The sequence below is a fragment of the Mesoplodon bidens genome (genome assembly GCF_964165515.1).
Source record: "Mesoplodon bidens genome assembly, chromosome: X".
NCBI lineage: Eukaryota > Metazoa > Chordata > Mammalia > Artiodactyla > Ziphiidae > Mesoplodon > Mesoplodon bidens.
In genome coordinates, this window is record NC_138163.1 from 77,927,981 (window position 1) to 77,946,905 (window position 18,925).

Genomic DNA, 18,925 nt, shown 5'->3' on the forward strand with positions numbered 1-18,925 from the left:
TCATGTGGAACTTAAATTCTAGCAGGAGAGCAGTTGTTAATCAGATAATCACATTGTTGAATATGTAGTTTATAACTGAAATGGATTCTCTGAAAGAAAAGGAATACTGTTCTGTGATAGAATATAGCCAAGGATCCTGACTGGGTTTAGGGAAGACCTCATTGAGGAAGTGCTGCTTGAGCTGGCAGTTAACTAATTGGAAGAAGTTGAGGGCAGGTTGGTGTTTCAGAGAGAGAGATTATTCCAGACAAAGTGAAAGGTATTGTGCAAAGGCCTTGTGGCAGGAGGGATTATAGTCTATTTGAGGAGCTGAAAGAAAGGTAGTGTGGCATGAACACTGAAAGCAGTAGTGTAAGACATGACTAGAGAGGAAGCTAGGGGCCAGGGCAAGCAGAGCCTCATAAGCCATGCTATGGACTTTGATCTTTATCCTAAGAGTGATAGGATGCCATTGAAGGGTTTTTCTGTTTGTTTGTTTGTTTACTTCAATTTATATTTTTATTAATTAAAATTGTATTAATTTTTTAAAAGGTAACACACTCACATGGTTCAAAATTCAAAAGGAACAAAAGGATACAGAATTTAAAAAAAAATCTTCCCCCTACCCTGTTCCCCTTCCCAGAGGCAAACATTATTACCAGTTTCTTTGGTATCTTTCCAGAGATGATCTTTGAATATAAAAACAAATATTTGGGAGTGCCCATCTCTTAACAGTTTCACCATAACAAAGTATTATCTTTGCTAATCTGATTGGATAAAAAATATATCAGAGTCGTTTTAATTTGCATTTTTTATTTTTATGAGTAAAGTTGAGTATCTTTTTATATTCAGGGCCATATGTATATATATATATATATATATATATATATTAGCAATGCTTTATTTATTTATTTATTTATTTTGCGGTACGCGGGCCTCTCACTGTTGTGGCCTTTCCCACTGCAGAGCACAGGCTCCGGACGCGCAGGCTCAGTGGCCGTGGCTCACGGGCCAAGCCACTCCGTGGCATGTGGGATCTTCCCGGACCGGGGCACGAACCCGTGTCCCCCGCATTGACAGGCGGACTCTGAACCACTGCGCCACCAGGGAAGCCCAATGCTTTATTTTTATTTTTACTTTTTTTGAATTTTATTTATTTTTTTATCCAACAGGTTCTTATTATCTATTTTATGCATATTATATACATTGAAGGATTTTAAACTGAGTAATATCTGATTGCAGGCTGAACTAATTGGACCAGGAGCAGAGCAGATGCAAGGAGATCAGTTAGGAGATTGTTGCAGTGGTTTATGTGAGAAAGATGATAGCTTGGATTACGTTTGTGGTGGAAACAGAAAGAAGTAGACAAATTCAGGAGATTTTTAGGAAGTAAAATTGATTCAACTTGGAGAATATTCATATATTTATTTAAAGCATTAAGTTCCCAGAAGTGGAATTCTCAACACAAAGGGCAGAATTATTTTAAAAGCTTATGGCAGATATCAAATTGCTTTCCAGAAGGATTATTTCAGTGCACTCTCCCATTAGCAGTGTATTAGAGTACCTATTTCCATATACCTTCACCAACAATTAGCATTAACTTTCTTCTTATTTTTTAATACCTTTTACAGAAATTGATTAGATACTTCAATTTTTAAAATACATTTATTTATTTATTTAATTTATTTTTGGCCGCACTGGGTCTTCGTTGCTGCACGCGGGCTTTTCTCTAGTTGCAGTGAGAGGAGGCTACTCTTCGTTGTGATGCGTGGGCTTATTGCTGTGGCTTCTCTTGTTGCGGAGCATGGGCTCTAGGCACGTGGCTTCAGCAGTTGTGGCTTGCGGGCTCTAGAGTGAAGGCTCAGTAGTTGTGGCACACAGGCTTAGTTGCTCTGTGGCATCTTGGATCTTCCCGGACCAGGGCTCGAACCCGTGTCTCCTGCATTGGCAGGCCGACTCTCAACCACTGCACCACCAGGGAAGCCCAGATACTTCAATTTTTAAAATGGGGATTATTTCACCAACTAAAATAATATAGTAGTTTGGGAATGTGTGTATATATTCTTATTTTGGCTTTGGAAAGTGTAGGTTTCATTCTTAATATTTTGTTTCTAAAAGCTGAAACTAAAACAGAAAGATTTAATGGGAATGTTGCCTCAGGAACTTGGGAAAAAGAAAAATGTAGATTTAATTTAAGTCAGATTAAGTATGACTGGAAAGTTATGTTTTTGTTGAAATTTTTGATAACCCAGCTTCTGTTCTACATAGTCAATGCCAAGACTCATACTTTCCTAAACACTGTATTGTAACTGTGCTCTGTCATGAGGTTGGACATAGGGTTCCAAAATATCTTACATAACCATACTGATAGAGGCCAAACGTATGTAAAGATTTTGACCACAAAGATGGAAATATGGAAATATTTCTTAAATTTTATGTAATATTTTGATAGCTTAATAGATAAGAAATAAATGTATAGATTACTTCAAATAAATGTATGGGTAACTTTTTGACAATATGAGGATGGCTATAGCTGAAAGTAAGAAATTTAGAGAAATAAGTAGCTTTTAAAAACTATTGAAATAGTTTGAGTTTAAAAGATATTGACCTTAGATTCAGAATAAAAGTTATGTTTGTAATGTTTTCATATTTTCCTCAAATATTTAGATAATTCTACACTATTGAACTATATTTATTTTTGAAATGACATGTTACTCACTGCTTTTGTTCTCTCTTTCAACAGTTAAAAGATGTTGATACTCAGAAAATCATAAAAGCAATGCTGTCTTATGTGTGGCCCAGAGACAGGCCAGATCTACGAGCTAGGGTTGCCATTTCCTTGGGATTTTTGGGTGGAGCAAAGGTAAGAATAAGAGAAATTATGTATTGTTTGTTGCTATAACTAGGAAATACTATGACATTTTCTGGTAAAGAAACTTAGGCTGATATAAGTCACTTTGGGGAGTACTGTCAACATTTAGGGCCCTCGTTTATGTAACTCTCCTATGCAGTCAGCAGAAATTATATGATAATGCCTGATTTATCTATGTATCAGACTTATAACAGCCTCAACCTAATGGAATTCTTCCTGAAACCAGTGTAAGATACAGGATCTTGGGTTGTAACAAAGCATAAGGAACTTGTAAAAGAAGCTCCTCAGAGTCCGTTGGCTTTTATTTAATACATATTTCTGGTAAGCTTAGTTTTCAGTTCCTAGTAAATTGAAAAGAGGATGAAGACATTTTAGGTACATTAATAATCATAAGTGGTAAACAGCAGTGTGACATGAAGGGAAAAATAAAACAGGAAAACTTAAAAAAAAACAAAAGCCAAAAAGCTGGGCATTTTGGTACATTCAGTATAGGGACCCTCTACATCTTAGCAGCCTCCTCAGTTCATCACTATACTGTAACGCATTTTAATAAGGCAAAGTTATGATAATGACTCTGGGCTTTCAAGAAGAACTCCTTTCAATTTATTCAGATTTTAAAGTCAGTGAATTCTATTATCTTTAGGTACAATATACAGTCATAGTACGTGTTATAGTCTCAAGTCAGCCTTCCTGGGCTCTGCCTCTTACTAACCTTGTAACCTTGGGTAAATTGCTTACTCTCCGTTCCTTGGTTTCCCAATTTGTAAAATAAGGTAAAATAGGGTTGTCATAAGAATTAAATAAATTAACATATAAAAGACTTAGAACAGTACCTGGCACATAGTAAAACACTATATACGTGTTAAAATAAAAATAGATTTGGATTTCCATCAGAAATATAGTAAAAAAAATGTCTGTTCAAAAGTATAAATGAGATTTGGCTATAATTTTGTTATCATTCTATGTATAAGGGTTAATACATTGTTTTAGAACCCAGGTCTTATCACTTATTTCTTCTCTGTCTCCTGTGTGTTCCCTTTTATTTACTCATTCTTTACCCTATCCTAAAAATATTTACTGAGAACTTGTCATACAAGTATGGTTCTTGGCCCTGCAGGGTATTCAAATATGAATAAAGCACATTTTTTTCTCAAATTATAAGGATAAGACAAGTTTTACTTATTGTCATAATACAACATAGGTCATAAATGATTGAAAAGAAGTACCATTCAAGTATTGGAGGGCTTCAAAGGAAAGAACCACCAATATGGGGAGTCAGGAAAGGTTTCACAGAGGAGGTGATGTCTGAGATAGGCCTGGATTGATGAGTAGGATTGTTACAGGTATAGGAATAACATGGACAAGATGAGAGAGATCATATAGTGTGAGTGGAGAAGTGAGTAGTCCAGTTTTGCTCTAATGAGGAGATAATGTTTCAGAGGAATTAGAAGTAATCTTGGAAAGGTAAATAGAATTCCTACTGTGAAATACCTTAACTGTAAAACTGTAAAATTTATTTAATTATGTTGGAAGTAGGAACCTCTATTTTGAGTAGAAGAGTAATAACGTTAGAGCTGTACTTTAGGGAATTAATTTGACTGTTGTATAAGATGAATTAGGGTGGTGAGAGACCTAAAGTAGGGATACCATTCATTCATTTTCATTTCATGCATTCATTCAGCAAACACTTACCAGCCAGTTAGGAGGCTAATGTAGATGAGAAGTAATAGTAGTTTGTACTGGAGCAGATGATAGAGATGGTAATATGGAGAGAAGAGATGCCAGGGATATTGTGAATTAAGGGAGGTAGAATCAACAAGACTTAACAATGGATGAGATATTAAAAGTAAAAAAAAGAATAGGATTCAAAGATGATGCCAAGGATGAGAGAATGATAATGCCTTTAACAGAAGTAGGTAGTAAGTCAGGAAGTCTTGTTTGGGAAGATGAAAATTTTGGTTTTGGGCATGTTAAGTTTGAGGTGCCAGTGGAACATCAAGTGGCTCATAATACAAAATGCAAGACAAGCTCAGGAAGGAGCCCAGGGCTAGAGATATTGAGGTGATAGTTGAAACAATGCAAATTAGTGAGTTCATCAAAGAAAAGAACAGAAATAGACGACAACTGCAGACGTCACTTGTGATAAATGTGTTCCTGTAGGGAAGTAAATAATAGTGGGAAAAGGGAAGGCATGATTAGAGAGTAAAACCAAAATAATTCAGTCAGACTCCATCTATTTTCTTGTCTCCTTTCTCATCTATGGGCTCTGGTGAGTACTCTCCCAGTGAACTTCCGTGGGAGAGAATTTAAATGAAGATTCTGAGCAACAAACCAAGAATCCATACTTTATTCTCTTTGTCAAGCCGAAAAGAGAGAACTGTATTACAAATCTAATTTTGTTAGCTAATGTTGAAAATTTTTAACTCATATTCATATTTAGAACAGTATTGGTTGCTGAATTGTCTTTTACCTACAAATTACTGAAGGATAAAGATTTTTCTGAGCTCCTGTTCAAGGCAGAATTAGCAAATTGCCCTTTATTCCTTCATGTGATTGTAAATACCTTGCTGACAAGTTAAAGGCAGATAGTTTTCTGGACTTTCTTTTGAATTGAAGATAGCAGATTAGAAGATGACCAAGCTAGTCAAAGGGAGGAGTCCTAAGTACTGACATTTGTTTTAGACTTTGTTTTTAGAGTGAATTTCAATCCTTCAAAATGTAAATTTTTGTTGCTTGGTGACAGGTCGATATCAGGTATAAAATGCAGACCAAGTTAACATCCATAAGGACTGAAATATTTTCAGAAGGCTAATATTTGATTCTCCTGTCAACAAATGCTGAGCACCCGTAGAATGTAAAGTGCTGTACTAATCTGATATAAACTGATTACAAGTAAACAGAAATTAATATAGAGAAATAAGTTTTCCAAATGTATGTTTGATTTCTTTTGGATCAGGAAAAGGAGGAAATTGCCAGGTGTTATGATGCATGCTGGTACTTTTGGAGCATATATATTAAAAGTTTTCTTTCACTAGGTAGGAACTACACCATAGAGCAACTTTAGGAATGTAGAGCATAGTAGTAGCATTTAACCATTCCTAACACCATTTGTTCAGCTTCTATACTGTCCTCAGTTTAAAAATAATCACTCTCCCAAATCTTTAAAACCGAGTCATTATTTATTTATTTATTTAACACCTTTATTGGAGTATAATTGATTTACAGTGTTATGTTAGTTACCGCTGTATAACAAAGTGCATCAGCTATATGTATACATGTATGCCCATATCCCCTCCCTCTTGTGTCTCCCTCCCACCCTCCCTATCCCAGCCCTCTAGATGGATACAAAGCACCTAGCTGATCTCTCTGTGCTATGCAGCTGCTTCCTGCTAACTAGTTGTTTTACATTTGGTAGTGTATATATGTCCATGCCACTCTCTCACTTCTACCCAGCTTACCCTTCCCCCTCCCCATGTCCTCAAGTCCATTCTCTACGTCTGCGTCTTTATTCCTGTCCTGCCCCAAGGTTCTTCACAACCTTTTTTTTTTAGATTCCATATATATGTGTAAGCATACGGTATTTGTTTTTCTCTTTCTGACTTACTTCACTCTGTATGACAGTCTCTAGGTCCATCCACCTCACTACAAATAACTCAATTTCATTTCGTTTATGGCTGAGTAATATTCCATTGTATATATGTGCCACTTCTTCTTTATCCATTCATCTGTTGATGGACACTTAGGTTGGTTCCATGTCCTGGCTCTTGTAAATAGAGGTGCAGTGAACATTGTGGTGCAGGACTCTTTTTGAATTATGGTTTTCTCAGGGTATATGCCCAGTAGTGGGATTGCTGGGTTGTATGCTAGTTCTATTTTTACTTTCTTAAGGAACCTCCATACTGTTCTCCATAGTGGCTGTATCAATTGACATTCCCACCAACAGTGCAAGAGGGTTCCCTTTTCTCCACACACTCTCGAGCATTAATTGTTTGTAGATTTTTTGATGATGGCCATTCTGACTGGTGTGAGGTGATACCTCATTGTAGTTTTGATTTGCATTTCTCTAATAATTAACGATGTTGAGCATCCTTTCATGTGTTTGTTGGCAATCTGTATACCTTCTTTGGAGAAATGTCAATTTACGTCTTCTGCCCATTTTTGGTTTGGATGGTTTGTTTTTTTGATACTGAGCTGAATGAGCTGCTTCTGTATTTTGGAGATTAATCTTCTGTCAGTTACTTTGTTTGCAAATGTTTTCTGCCTTTCTGAGGGTTCTCTTTTCCTTTGCTTATGGTTTCCATTGCTGTGCAAAAGCTTTTAGATTTCATTAGGTTTATTTTTGTTTTTATTTCCCTTTCTCTAGGAGGTGGGTCGAAAAGGATCTTGCTGTGATTTATGTCATAGAGTGTTCTGCCTGTGTTTTCCTCTAAGAGTTTGATAGTGTCTGGCCTTACATTTAGGTCTTTAATCCATTTTGAGTTTATTTTTGTGTATGGTGTTAGGGAGTGTTCTAATTTCATTTCTTTACATGTAGCTGTGCAGTTTTCCCAGCACCACTTATCGAAGAGGCTGTCTTTTCTCCATTGTATATTCCTGCCTCCTTTCTCAAAGATAAGGGGACCATATGTGCATGGGTTTATCTCTGGCCTTTCTATCCTGTTCCATTGATCTATATTTCTGTTTTTGTTCCAGTACCATACTCCCTTGATTACGGTAGCTTTATAGTATAGTCTGAAGAGAGGGAGCCTGATTCCTCCAGCTCCATTTATCTTTCTCAAGATTGCTTTGGCTATTCAGGGTATTTCGTGTTTCTGTGCAAATTGTGAAATTTTTTGTTCCAGGTCTGTAAAAACTGCCATTGGTAGTTCGATAGGGATTGCGTTGAATCTGTAGATTGCTTTGGGTAGTATATTCATTTCCACAGTGTTGCTTCTTCCAATCCAAGAACATGGTATCTCTCTCCATCTATTTGTATCATCTTCTCAGTGTCTTATAGTTTTCTGCATACAGGTCTTTTGTCTCCTTGGGTACGTTTATTCCTAGGTATTTTATTCTTTTTGTTGCAGTGGTAAATGGGAGTGCTTCCTTAATTTCTCTTTCAGATTTTTCATCATTAGTGTATAGGAATACAAGAGATTTCTGTGCATTAACTTTGTATCTTGCTACTTTAGCAAATTCATTGATTAGCTCTAGTAGTTTTCTGGTAGCATCTTTAGGATTCTCTACGTACAGTTTCATGTCATCTACAAACAGTGACAGTTTTACTTCTTCTTTTCCGATTTGGATTCCTTTTATTTCTTTTTCTTCTCTGATTGCTGTGGCTAAGGCTTCCAAAACTATGTTGAATAATAGTGGTGAGAGTGGGCAACTTTGTCTCGTTCCTGATCTTAGTGGAAATGGTTTCACTTTTTCACAATTGAGAACAATGCTAGCTGTGGGTTTGTCATATGTGGCCCTTATTATGTAGAGATAAGTTCCCTCTACGCCTACTTTCTGGCGTGTTTTTGTCATAAATAGGTGTTGAATTTTATCAAAAGCTTTTTCTGCATCCGTTGAGATGATCATATGAATTTTATCCTTCAGTTTGTCAACATGGTTTATCACTTTGCCTAATTTGCGTATATTGAAAAATCCTTGCATTCCTGGGATCAACCCCACTTGATCATTGTGTATGATCCTTTTAATGTGCTGTTGGATTCTGTTTCCTAGTATTTTGTTGGGGATTTTTGCATCTATGTTCGTCAGTGATATTGACCTGTAGTTTTCATTTTCTTGTGACATCTTTGTTGGTTTTGGTATCAGGGTGATGGTGGCCTCATAGAATGAGTTTGGGAGTGTTCCTCCCTCTGCTATATTTTGGAAGAGTTTGAGAAGGATAGGTGTTAGCTCTTCTCTAAATGTTTGATAGAATTCGCCTGTGAAGCCATCTGGTCGTGGGCTTTTGTTTGTTGGAAGATTTTAAATCACAGTTTCCATTTCAGTGCTTGTGATTGGTCTGTTCATATTTTCTGTTTCTTCCTGTTTCAGTCTCGGAAGGTTGTGCTTTTCTAAGAATTTGTCCATTTCTTCCAGGTTGTCCATTTTATTGGTGTAGAGTTGCTTGTAGTAATCTCTCATGATCCTTTGTATTTCTGCAGTGTCAGTTGTTACTTCTCCATTTTCATTTTTAATTCTACTGATTTGAGTCTTCTCCCTTTATTTCTTCATGAGTCTGGCTAATGGTTTATCAATTTTGCTTATCTTCTCAAAGAACCAGCTTTTAGTTTTATTGATCTTTGCTATCATTTCCTTCATTTCTTTTTCATTTATTTCTTTTCTTTTCTTTATGATTTCTTTCTTTCTGCTGACTTTGGGTTTTTTTTTATTCTTCTTTCTCTAATTGCTTTAGGTGTAAGTTTAGGTTATTTATTTGAGATGTTTCCTGTTTCTTAAGGTAGGATTGTATTGCTATAAACTTCCTTCTTAGAACTGCTTTTGCTGCATCTCATAGATTTTGGGTCATCGTGTCTCCATTGTCATTTGTTTCTAGGTATTTTCTGATTTCATGTTTGATTTCTTCACTGATCTCTTGGTTATTTAGTAGTGTATTGTTTTGCCTCCATGTGTTTGTATTTTTTACAGACTTTTTCCTTTAATTGATATCTAGTTCCATGTTGTTGTGGTCGAAAAGATGCTCAATACGATTTCAATTTTATTAAATTTACTAAGGCTTGATTTGTGACCCAAGATATGATCTATCCTGGACGATGTTCCATGAGCACTTAAGAAGAAAGTGTGTTCCACTCTTTTTGGATGGAATGTCCTGTAAATATGTTAAGTCCATCTTATTTAATGTATCATTTAAAGCTTGTTTCCTTACTGATTTCCTTTTGGATGATCTGTCCACTGGTGAAAGTGGGGTGTTAAAGTCCCCTACTATGATTGTGTTACTGTCGATTTCCCCTTTTATGGCTGTTAGCATTTGCCTTATGTATTGAGGTGCTCCTGTGTTGGGTGCATAGACATTTACAATTGTTATATCTTGTTCCTGGCTCGATCCCTTGATCATTATATAGTGTCCTTCTTTGTCTCTTGTAATAATCTTTATTTTACAGTCCTATATTGTCTGATATGAGAATTGCTACTCCAGCTTTCTTTTGATTTCCATTTGCATGGAATATCTTTTTCCATCCCCTAACTTTCAGTCTGTATGTGTCCCTAGGTCTGAAGTGGGTCTCTTGTACACAGCATATATACAGGGATTGTTTTTATATCCATTGAACCAGTCTGTATCTTTTGGTTGGAGCATTTAACCCATTTACATCTAAGATAGTTATCAATATGTATGTTTCTATTACCATTTTCTTAATTGTTTTGAGTTTGTTATTGTAGGCCTTTTCCTTCTCTTGTGTTTCCTGCCTAGAGAAGTTCTCTTAGCATTTGTTGTAAAGCTGGTTTGGTGGTGCTGAATTCTCTTAGCTTTTGCTTGTCTGTAAAGGTTTTAATTTCTCTGTCGAATCTGAATGAGATCCTTGCTGGGTAGAGTAATCTTGGTTGTAGGTTTTTCCCCTTCCATCACTTAAAATGTGTCCTGCCAGTCCCTTCTGGCTTGCAGAGTTTCTGCTGAAAGATCAGCTGTTAACCTTATTGGGGGTTCCCTTGTGTTTGTTGCTTTTCCCTTGGTGCTTTTAATATTTTTTCCTTGTATTTAATTTTTGATTGTTGGATTAATATATGTGTCTTAGCATGTTTCTCCTTGATTTTTTCCTGTATGAGACTCTCTGTACTTCCTGGACTTCATTGACTATTTCCTTTCCCATATTAGGGATGTTTTCAACTATAATCTCTTCAAATATTTTCTCAGTCCCTTTTTTTTCTCTTTTTCTTCTGGTACCCCTATAGTTCGAATGTTGTTGCTTTTGATCTTGTTCCAGAGGTCTCTGAGAGTGTCTTCAATTCTTTTCATTCTTTTGTCTTTATTATGCTCTTCAGTAGTTATTTCCACTATTTTATCTTCCAGGTCACTTATCCGTTCTTCTGCCTCAGTTCTTCTGCTATTGATTCCTTCTAGAGAATTTTTTATTTCATTTATTGTGATGTTCATCATTGCTTGTTTGCTCTTTAGTTCTTCTAGGTCCTTGTTAAACGTTTCTTGTATTGTCTCCATTGTATTTCCAGGATTTTGGATCATCTTTACTATCATTGCTCTGAAGTCTTTTTCAGGTAGACTGCCTATTTCCTCTTCATTTGATTGCTCTGGTGGGTTTTTACCTTGCTCCTTCATCTGCTGTATGCTTGTTTGTCTTCTCATTTTGTTTAACTTACTGTGTTTGGGGTCTCCTTTTTGCAGGCTGTAGATTTGTAGGTCACGTTGTTTTTGGTGTCTGCCCCCAGTGGATAAGGTTGGTTCAGTGGGTTGTGTAGGCTTCCTGCTGGAGGGGACTGGTGCCTGTGTTCTGGTGGATGCAACTGGATATTGTCTTCCTGGTGGGCAGGACCGCATCTGGTGGTGTGGTTTGGGGTGTCTTTGAACTTACTATGATTTCATGCAGCCTCTCTCCTGATGGGTGGGTTTGTGTTCCTGTCTTGCTAGTTGTTTGGCATAGTGTGTCCAGCACTGGTCCTTTCTGGTCTTTGAGTGGAGCTGGGTCTTAGCATTGAGATGGAGATCTCTGGGAGATCTTTCGCTATTTGATATTTTGTGCGGCTGGGAAGTCTCTTATGGACCAGTGTCCTGAACTCGGCTCTTCCACCTCAGTGGGTCAGGCCTGACACCTGGCTGGAGCACCAAGACCCTGTCAGCCACACGGCTGAGAAGAAAAGGGAGAAGGAAGGAAGGGAGGGAGGCAGGCAGGGAGTGAGGGAGGAAGGAAGGAGGGAAACAATAAAGTTATTAAAATTTAAAAAAATTATTAAAAATAAAAAAGTGCTTAAAAAACAGAAAGAAAGAAGAGAGCAACCAAACCAAAAAACAAATCCACCAATGATAACAAGTGCTAAAAACTATAGAAAAAAAAAATGGACAGACAGAACCCTAGGACAAATTGTAAAAGCAAAGCTATTCAGACAATATCACATAAAGAAGCATACACATACACACTCACAAAAAGAGAAAAAGGAAAAATACATATATACGTTAAACAAAAAAGGGAAGAGAGCAACCAAATCAATAAACAAATCTATCAATAATAATAAGCTCTAAACTAAAATAAGCATAAAACATTAAACAGATGCAGAAAACAAACTCCAACTCTACAGTTGCTCCCAAAGTCCACCACCTCAATTTTAGGATTATTCGTTGTCTATTCAGGTGTTCCACAGATGCAGGGTACATCAAGTTGATTGTGGAGATTTAATCTGCTGCTTTTGAGGCTACTCGGAGAAATTTCCATTTCTCTTCTTTGTTAGCACAGCTCCTGGGGCTCCGCTTTGGAATTGGCCCCACCTCTGCATGTAGGTCACCTGAGGGCATCTGTTCCCTGCCCAGACAGGACGGGGTTAAAGTAGCAGCATATTTGGGGGCTGTGGCTCACTCATGGTGGGGGGAGGGAGGGGTATGCAATGCGGGGTGAGTCTGCGGCAGCAGAGGCTGGCATGATGTTGCAACAGCCTGAGGTGCACCGTGTGTTCTCCTGGTGAAGTTGTCCCTGGATCATGGGACCCTGGCAGTGGTGGGCTGCACAGGCTCCCAGGAGGGGAGGTGTGGATAGTGACCTGTTCTTGCCCACAGGCTCCTTGGTGGCTGCAGCAGCAGCCTTAGCGTTTCATGCCCGTCTCTGGTGTCCACGCTGGTATCACGGCTCGCACCCGTCTCTGGAGCTCGTTTAGGCGTTGCTCTGAATCCTCCCTCCTCACGCACCCTGAAACAATTGTCTCTTGCCTCTTAGGCAGGTCCAGGCTTTTTCTCTGACGCCCTACTGGCTAGCTGTGGCATACTACCCCCCTTCAGGCTGTGTTCACGCAGCCAACCCCAGTCCTCTCCCTGGGATCTGACCTTGAATGCTGAAGCTTTAGCTCCCAGCCCCTGCCCGCCCCGGCAGGTGAGCAGACAGGCCTCTCAGGCTGGTGAGTGCTGGTCGGCACCCATCCTCTGTGCGGGAATCTCTGCTTTGCCCCCTGCACCCCTGTTGCTGCGTTCTCCTTCGTGGCTCCAAAGCTTCCACCCCGCCACCCCCGTCTCTGCTAGTGAAGGGGCTTCCTAGTGTGTGGAATCCTTTCCTCCTTCATAGCTCCCTGCCAGATGTGCAGGTCCTGTCCCTATTCTTTTGTCTCTTTTTTCTCTTTTCTTTTGCCCTACCCAGGTACCTGAGGGAGTTTCTTGCCTTTTGGGAAGTTTGAGGTTTTCTGCCAGTGTTCAGTAGGTGTTTTGTAGGAGTTGTTCCACATGCAGATGTATTTTTGATGTATCTGTTGGGAGGAAGGTGATCACGTCTTACTCCTTAGCCATCGTGAAGTGTGAGTCCCTTATTTATTCTTGAGTAGTACTGCAGGTGTGATTTATCATTAGTGTGCATTAGATGCATTGTTAGCCCTTTCATTCCTTGGCTTCCTATTTTTTTCCTCAACCTGATTACATGCTTTGGCATATAAGCACTTTGATCCAATCTATGCCCCTTTATACTCAGATCTTCCCTATCTCCTCCACATACTTCTTGGAACTTTAGGGCAGGGTTCAGGAACCTTTTCTGCTCTAATTGAATGCCACCCAGCCATCTTAGCAGTGTGTGGTGGTTTCATAACAAGGCCTAAGGCATCCATGAAGGATAAGGAAGACAGAAAGAGAAATGTTTAGTGAGTAGAAGGAAAAGGGAGGATTTCATGGTTAACATACGGGACCACAGCATACCATCTGCTTGCTTATTTGCTTTTTAATGCTCTTTTGATTCTGAGATTCTTAATGCTGTCATTGCCTCTTACAAAGATTTTTAAGATTAACTGTATTATATAGAGATGTCTTGCAGCCCAGAGGAGGCCAAGAGGATGGATTGGTATTTCTTCTATCCAAGTTACAGCAATTCTCTTTTAGTACTGTAGAGTTCTGTATGAGGTACAGTTTAGTGGTTCTATTGCCACAAGAGACACAGAGATAGAGATAGAATACTCTTTGCCTTCATTCCTTAAATCCCTACAGATTTTATGCAGTACCTTTTCTCATCATCCACATACATCATAGGAGTATCACATCATCATTAATCTCTTCTAAGGATTTAAAAAATTTCAGTCTTTCTATTAGTATATTACACTTAATATGTAATATAAGGATTTAAGGAAAATATAAAACACATTTACTGAAATCATCTGATTTTATAAAATAAATGTTTTAATATTGTAAAAAAGTTTACTCATATTCTCTAACCACTACCGTCTTGGAAACCACTTAGTTGACAGAGAAGTTGGGGGCACAGAAAATTAAATATCAAGTACAAAAAGATAGTCTCACTAATCTGTTAGAAATGAAAATAAGCTACTTTAAAATTATAAAATAATTTCAGGGGAGAGTGTGATTTATAAAAATATTATCAATACCTCATTTCTTCAAGAATGCATATATTATATAAAGTAATGGATAATATATGTGTCAGTCCATCTGGGCTGCTATAACAAAATGCCATAAACTGGGTGGTTCATAGATCACTGTCATTTTTTGTAACCTCACATGATGTAAAGGGCAAGAAGGGTCTCTGGGCACTCTTATAAGGGCACTAATCTCATTCATGAGGGTTCTGCCCTCATGACCTACTCACCTCCTAAAGGCCCTGCCTCCAAATACCATCATCCTGGGGGTTAGAATTCAACATATGAATTTGGTAGGGGGAAACAAACATTCAGACCATAGTAATATGTACTAAACAAACATTTGTTGACTGACTGTTAGGTATAAGGTACTGTGCTTAGGCAGCTGGGAATACAAAAATGAATAAAATGTGGGCCTTGCCCTCCTGGAGTTGCTGTGTACTGAAGGAGAAGAATATACAAATAATGATAAAATATATCTATATATAACATAAACACCCAAAGGGAGTCACAAATGAAGCTATAGGGGTGTTCCAAGAATTAGGCATTTAGGGAAGGCTTCATGGAGGAGCTAGAGTTTTTCAGTAACTACTCTCTTCAAAAGATTAATGCACTTTTTGCTTAACTTTGATACTTTAAAATTTTCTGGAAAACATTTTTAAAAGTAAAACAATGCTAACAGTGCTACCTGAAGCCTTTATTTAAGTTGATAAGTGTGATTTACACCCTGGAGTATTTCTTTAATTAAAAGACTTTATATTTTAGAGAATTTTTAGAATTTACAGAAAAATTGAGCTGTAAGTACAGAGAGTTCCTATATATCCCTGCTCCCAAAGCCCCCCCACTAAACTTCTTCTTTTACTGACATCTTGCATTAGTGTAGTACATTTGTTACAATTGATGAACCAAGTATAAAAAAATACATTATTCTTATTAACTAAGTTCATAGTGTACATTAGGATTCCATTCTTTGTGTTGTAGTTATATGGTTTGGGGGAAATGCATAATGTGAGATACCACCACTAAAGTATCATACAGAATAGTTTTACTGCCCTGAAAATCCAAGGCATTCCACCTATTCATCTCTCTCTCCATCCTCCTGAATCCCTGATAACCACTGATCATTTTGCTGTCTCTGTAGTTTTACTTTCTCCAGAAAGTTGGAATCATATAGTATGTAGCCCTTTCAGACTGGTTTCTTTCACTTAGGAATATGCATTTCTGGGTCATTTGTGTCTTTCTTTTTATTTGATAGTTCATTTCTTTTTATTGCTGAAAAATATTTCACTGTATGGAGGTACCATAGTGTGTTTATCCACTCCCTCTTTGAAAGATATCTTGGTTGCTTCTAAATTTCGGCAATTATAAATAAAGCTGCAATAAACATTTGTGTACAGGATTTTGTGTGACATAAGTTTTCAGTTCATTTGGGTAATTACCAAGGATTGCAATTGCTAGATTATGTAGTAAGACTATGTTTAATTTTGTGAGAAACTGCCATACTGTCTTCCAAACTGGCTGTACCATTTTGCATTCCCACTAGCAACGAAGTTTCTGTTCTTCCATATCCTTGTCAACCATTTTAATAGGTGCATAATGGTATCTCATTTTTGTTGTGATTTGAAATTGCCTAGTGACACATGGTATGGAGCATCTTTTCATATGCTTATTGGCATCTGTATATCCATCTTGGTGAAATGTCTGTCAGGTCTTCTGCTGATTTTTTATTTGCGTTGTTCATTTTCTTATTGTTGAATTTTAAGAGTTCTCTGCATACTTTGAATACCAGTTCTTTATCAGATAGATGTTTTACAGATATTTTTACTCGATCTGTGGCTTGCATTTTCCTTCTCTTTACAGTGTCTTTCACAGAACAGAAGTTATAGATTTTAATGAAGTCCAACTTATCAGTGTTCATGGATTGTGCCTTTAATGTTGTTATCTCATGTCATTGGCAAACCAGTGGTCACCTAGATTTTCCTTTATGTTATCTTCTAGAAGTTTTATAGTTTTTTGCTTTACATTTAGGTCTGTAATCAATTTGGAGTCAATTTTTGCAAGTGTAAGTGAGGTCACTGTCTAGATTCTTTCTTCTTTTCTTTTCTTTTCTTTTCTTTTCTTTTCTTTTCTTTTCTTCCCTTCCTCCCTCCCTCCCCTCCTCTCCTCTTCTCTCCTCTCCTCTCCTCTCCTCTCCTCTCCCTCTCCTCTCCCTCTCACATTCAGTTATTTCAGCACCATTTTTTGAAACGACTACCCTTTCCCCACTGGGCTGCCTTTGCTCCTTTGTCAAAGATCAGTTAACTATATTTGTATGTATTTGTCTATTTCTGGACTCTCTGTTCTATTCCATGGATCTATTTGTCCATTCTTTTCCCAATACCACAGTGTTTTGATTACTGTAACTTTATGATAAGTCTTGATGTCAAATAGTATCAGCCCGTCAGCATTGTTTTTGTCTTCAATATTGTGTTGGATATTCTGGATCTTTTGTTTTTCTATATAAAATTTAGAATCACTTTGCCCCTATCTACCAAATTACTAGCTAGGATTTTGATTGGGACTGAATTGAATATATAGATCAAGTTTGACATCTTGACAATATTGAGTCATCCTATCCATGAACATGGACTATCTCTCTGTTCATTTAGTTCTTAGATTTCTTTTATCTATCAAAGCTTTATAGTTTTCCTCATGTAGATCTTGTACATGTTTTGTTAGATGTATACATAATTTTTTGGTACTAATTTCAATGGTGTTATATGTTTAATTTCAAATTGCATATTGTTCATTGGAGGTACATAGGAAAGTGATTGACTTCTGTATATTAGCTATGTACCTTGCAACCATGTAACATGCAACCTTGCTAGAGTTGCTTATTAGTTTCAGGAGGTTTTTTATTATTGATTCTTTTGGATTTTCTACATGGATAATCATATCATCTGCAAAGATGGTTTTATTTCTTCCTTCCCAACATGTATACCTTTTATTTCCTTTTCTTGTCTTATTGTATTAGCTAAGGACTTCCAGTACCATGTTGAACAGAAGCAGTAAGACAGGACGTCCTTGCCTTGTTCCCAGTCTTAGGGGTAAAAGCATCTACTTTCTCATCATTAAGTATGTTGTTAGCTATAGGTTTTCTTGTAGATGTTTTAATCAAGTTGAGGGAGTTCCCCTCTATTCCTACTTTGCTTAGAGTTTCTTTTATCATGAATAGATGTTGGATTTTTCAAGTGCTTTTTTTGCATCTATTGATAAAATATCCTATTTTTTCTTTAGCCTGTTGATGTGATCAATTACATTAATTGGTTTTTCAATGTTGGACCAGCCATGCATACCTGGAATAAATCCCACTTGGTCATATTATATAATTATTTTTATACATTATTGGATTTGATTTGCTAATATTTTGGTGAGAATTTTTGGTCTATGTTCATGAGAGATAGTGGTCTATAATTTTCCTTTCTTGTGGTGTCTTTGTCTGGTTTTGGTACTAAGGTAATGCTGGGCTCATAGAATGAGTTAGGAAATGTTCCCTCTATCTCTGTTTTTACCAATTGTATAAGTACTTTATCCAGTTTTCTATTCTCCTTGTTTTGCCTTGCTAATCAGATCTCCCTTTAGTGCTCTTGTTCTTTCTTTCTCTCCTTCTGATCTTTTAGGGACCAGAGAGGTAATTAAACAAAGAAACAAAATTCCCTTTTACCTCTTCACATATATTGGACCCTTCTGAGCAGCACTATTTACAGAGCCCTTAATTATCAGAGGCTGCTGTAAAAGAGATAAATTATTGAGAAATTTAGATATTAAAAGTTCTGAAAGAATTGTGTTCTTCAGGTGAGATAGACAATACTTTTATGACCAGGAAGGGAAAAGTCATTTTAAAATCTGGAATTTGAGACCCTCAGCAAACTGACCATGTTTTGGCATCATATAGATACAGCATACTTTTAACTGTTCTTTATGGTGATTTTACTTTTTCCTTGACTCTGTTCTTCAATCAGTGTCCCAAATTGTACATTTGCATGTTAAAATTAAATGAATTCAATTCCCTAATGGTATACCAGTTTCTGTGAAAATTAAAGAGTTTAGCAGATTATTTATATATGTGATTTAAACTTTTTCATCTGTGAAAGAAAAAGGTTTTGTGAGAATAAGTCCCTTTATTTCTTTTGTACTTAAATTAATGGGTACAATGCAGTTATAGATGAAACATACCATTTGTCACATGGTTATAATCTAGTAAAAATAACCAGTTTCTCAATTTTGAAAGGAAAGGGGGTATGAAACTTCATATTGAGTCACTTTTTATTGAAATACACTATCATCTAGCTTTATTTTTAGACATTTCCAGCCACTAGGGGAGGTAGATGGGATGTGACCTGTGATACTGGCTTTATTTTTAATATACATGCAATAAAATGTACTTTTTTGATATACAGTTCTATAATTTTTAACACATGTGTATATTTGTAAAATTACTGTCACAGTCAGGATGACACAGAAAAGTGCTATTGCCCCAGAAATCTCCTTTGTGTAACCCATTTGTAGATATACCCTCTCCAGGCCCCTAACTGCTAGGTA

The 18,925-nt window shown here is 37.1% G+C and overlaps 1 protein-coding gene across 2 annotated transcripts in view; it reads left to right on the forward strand.

The window, feature by feature from the left end:
* Positions 1-18,925, forward strand: part of ABCB7 (ATP binding cassette subfamily B member 7) — a 147,374-nt gene that overhangs the window by 65,204 nt on the left and 63,245 nt on the right. For both annotated transcript variants that reach the window (XR_014014274.1, XM_081222734.1), the window contains exon 4: positions 2,723-2,842. Coding sequence is in view for 1 of the 2 variants with exons in the window: in XM_081222734.1 (XP_081078860.1) it covers positions 2,723-2,842 (120 nt within the window). In the remaining variant the exon portion in view is untranslated. The remainder of the gene's footprint in view (positions 1-2,722; positions 2,843-18,925) is intronic.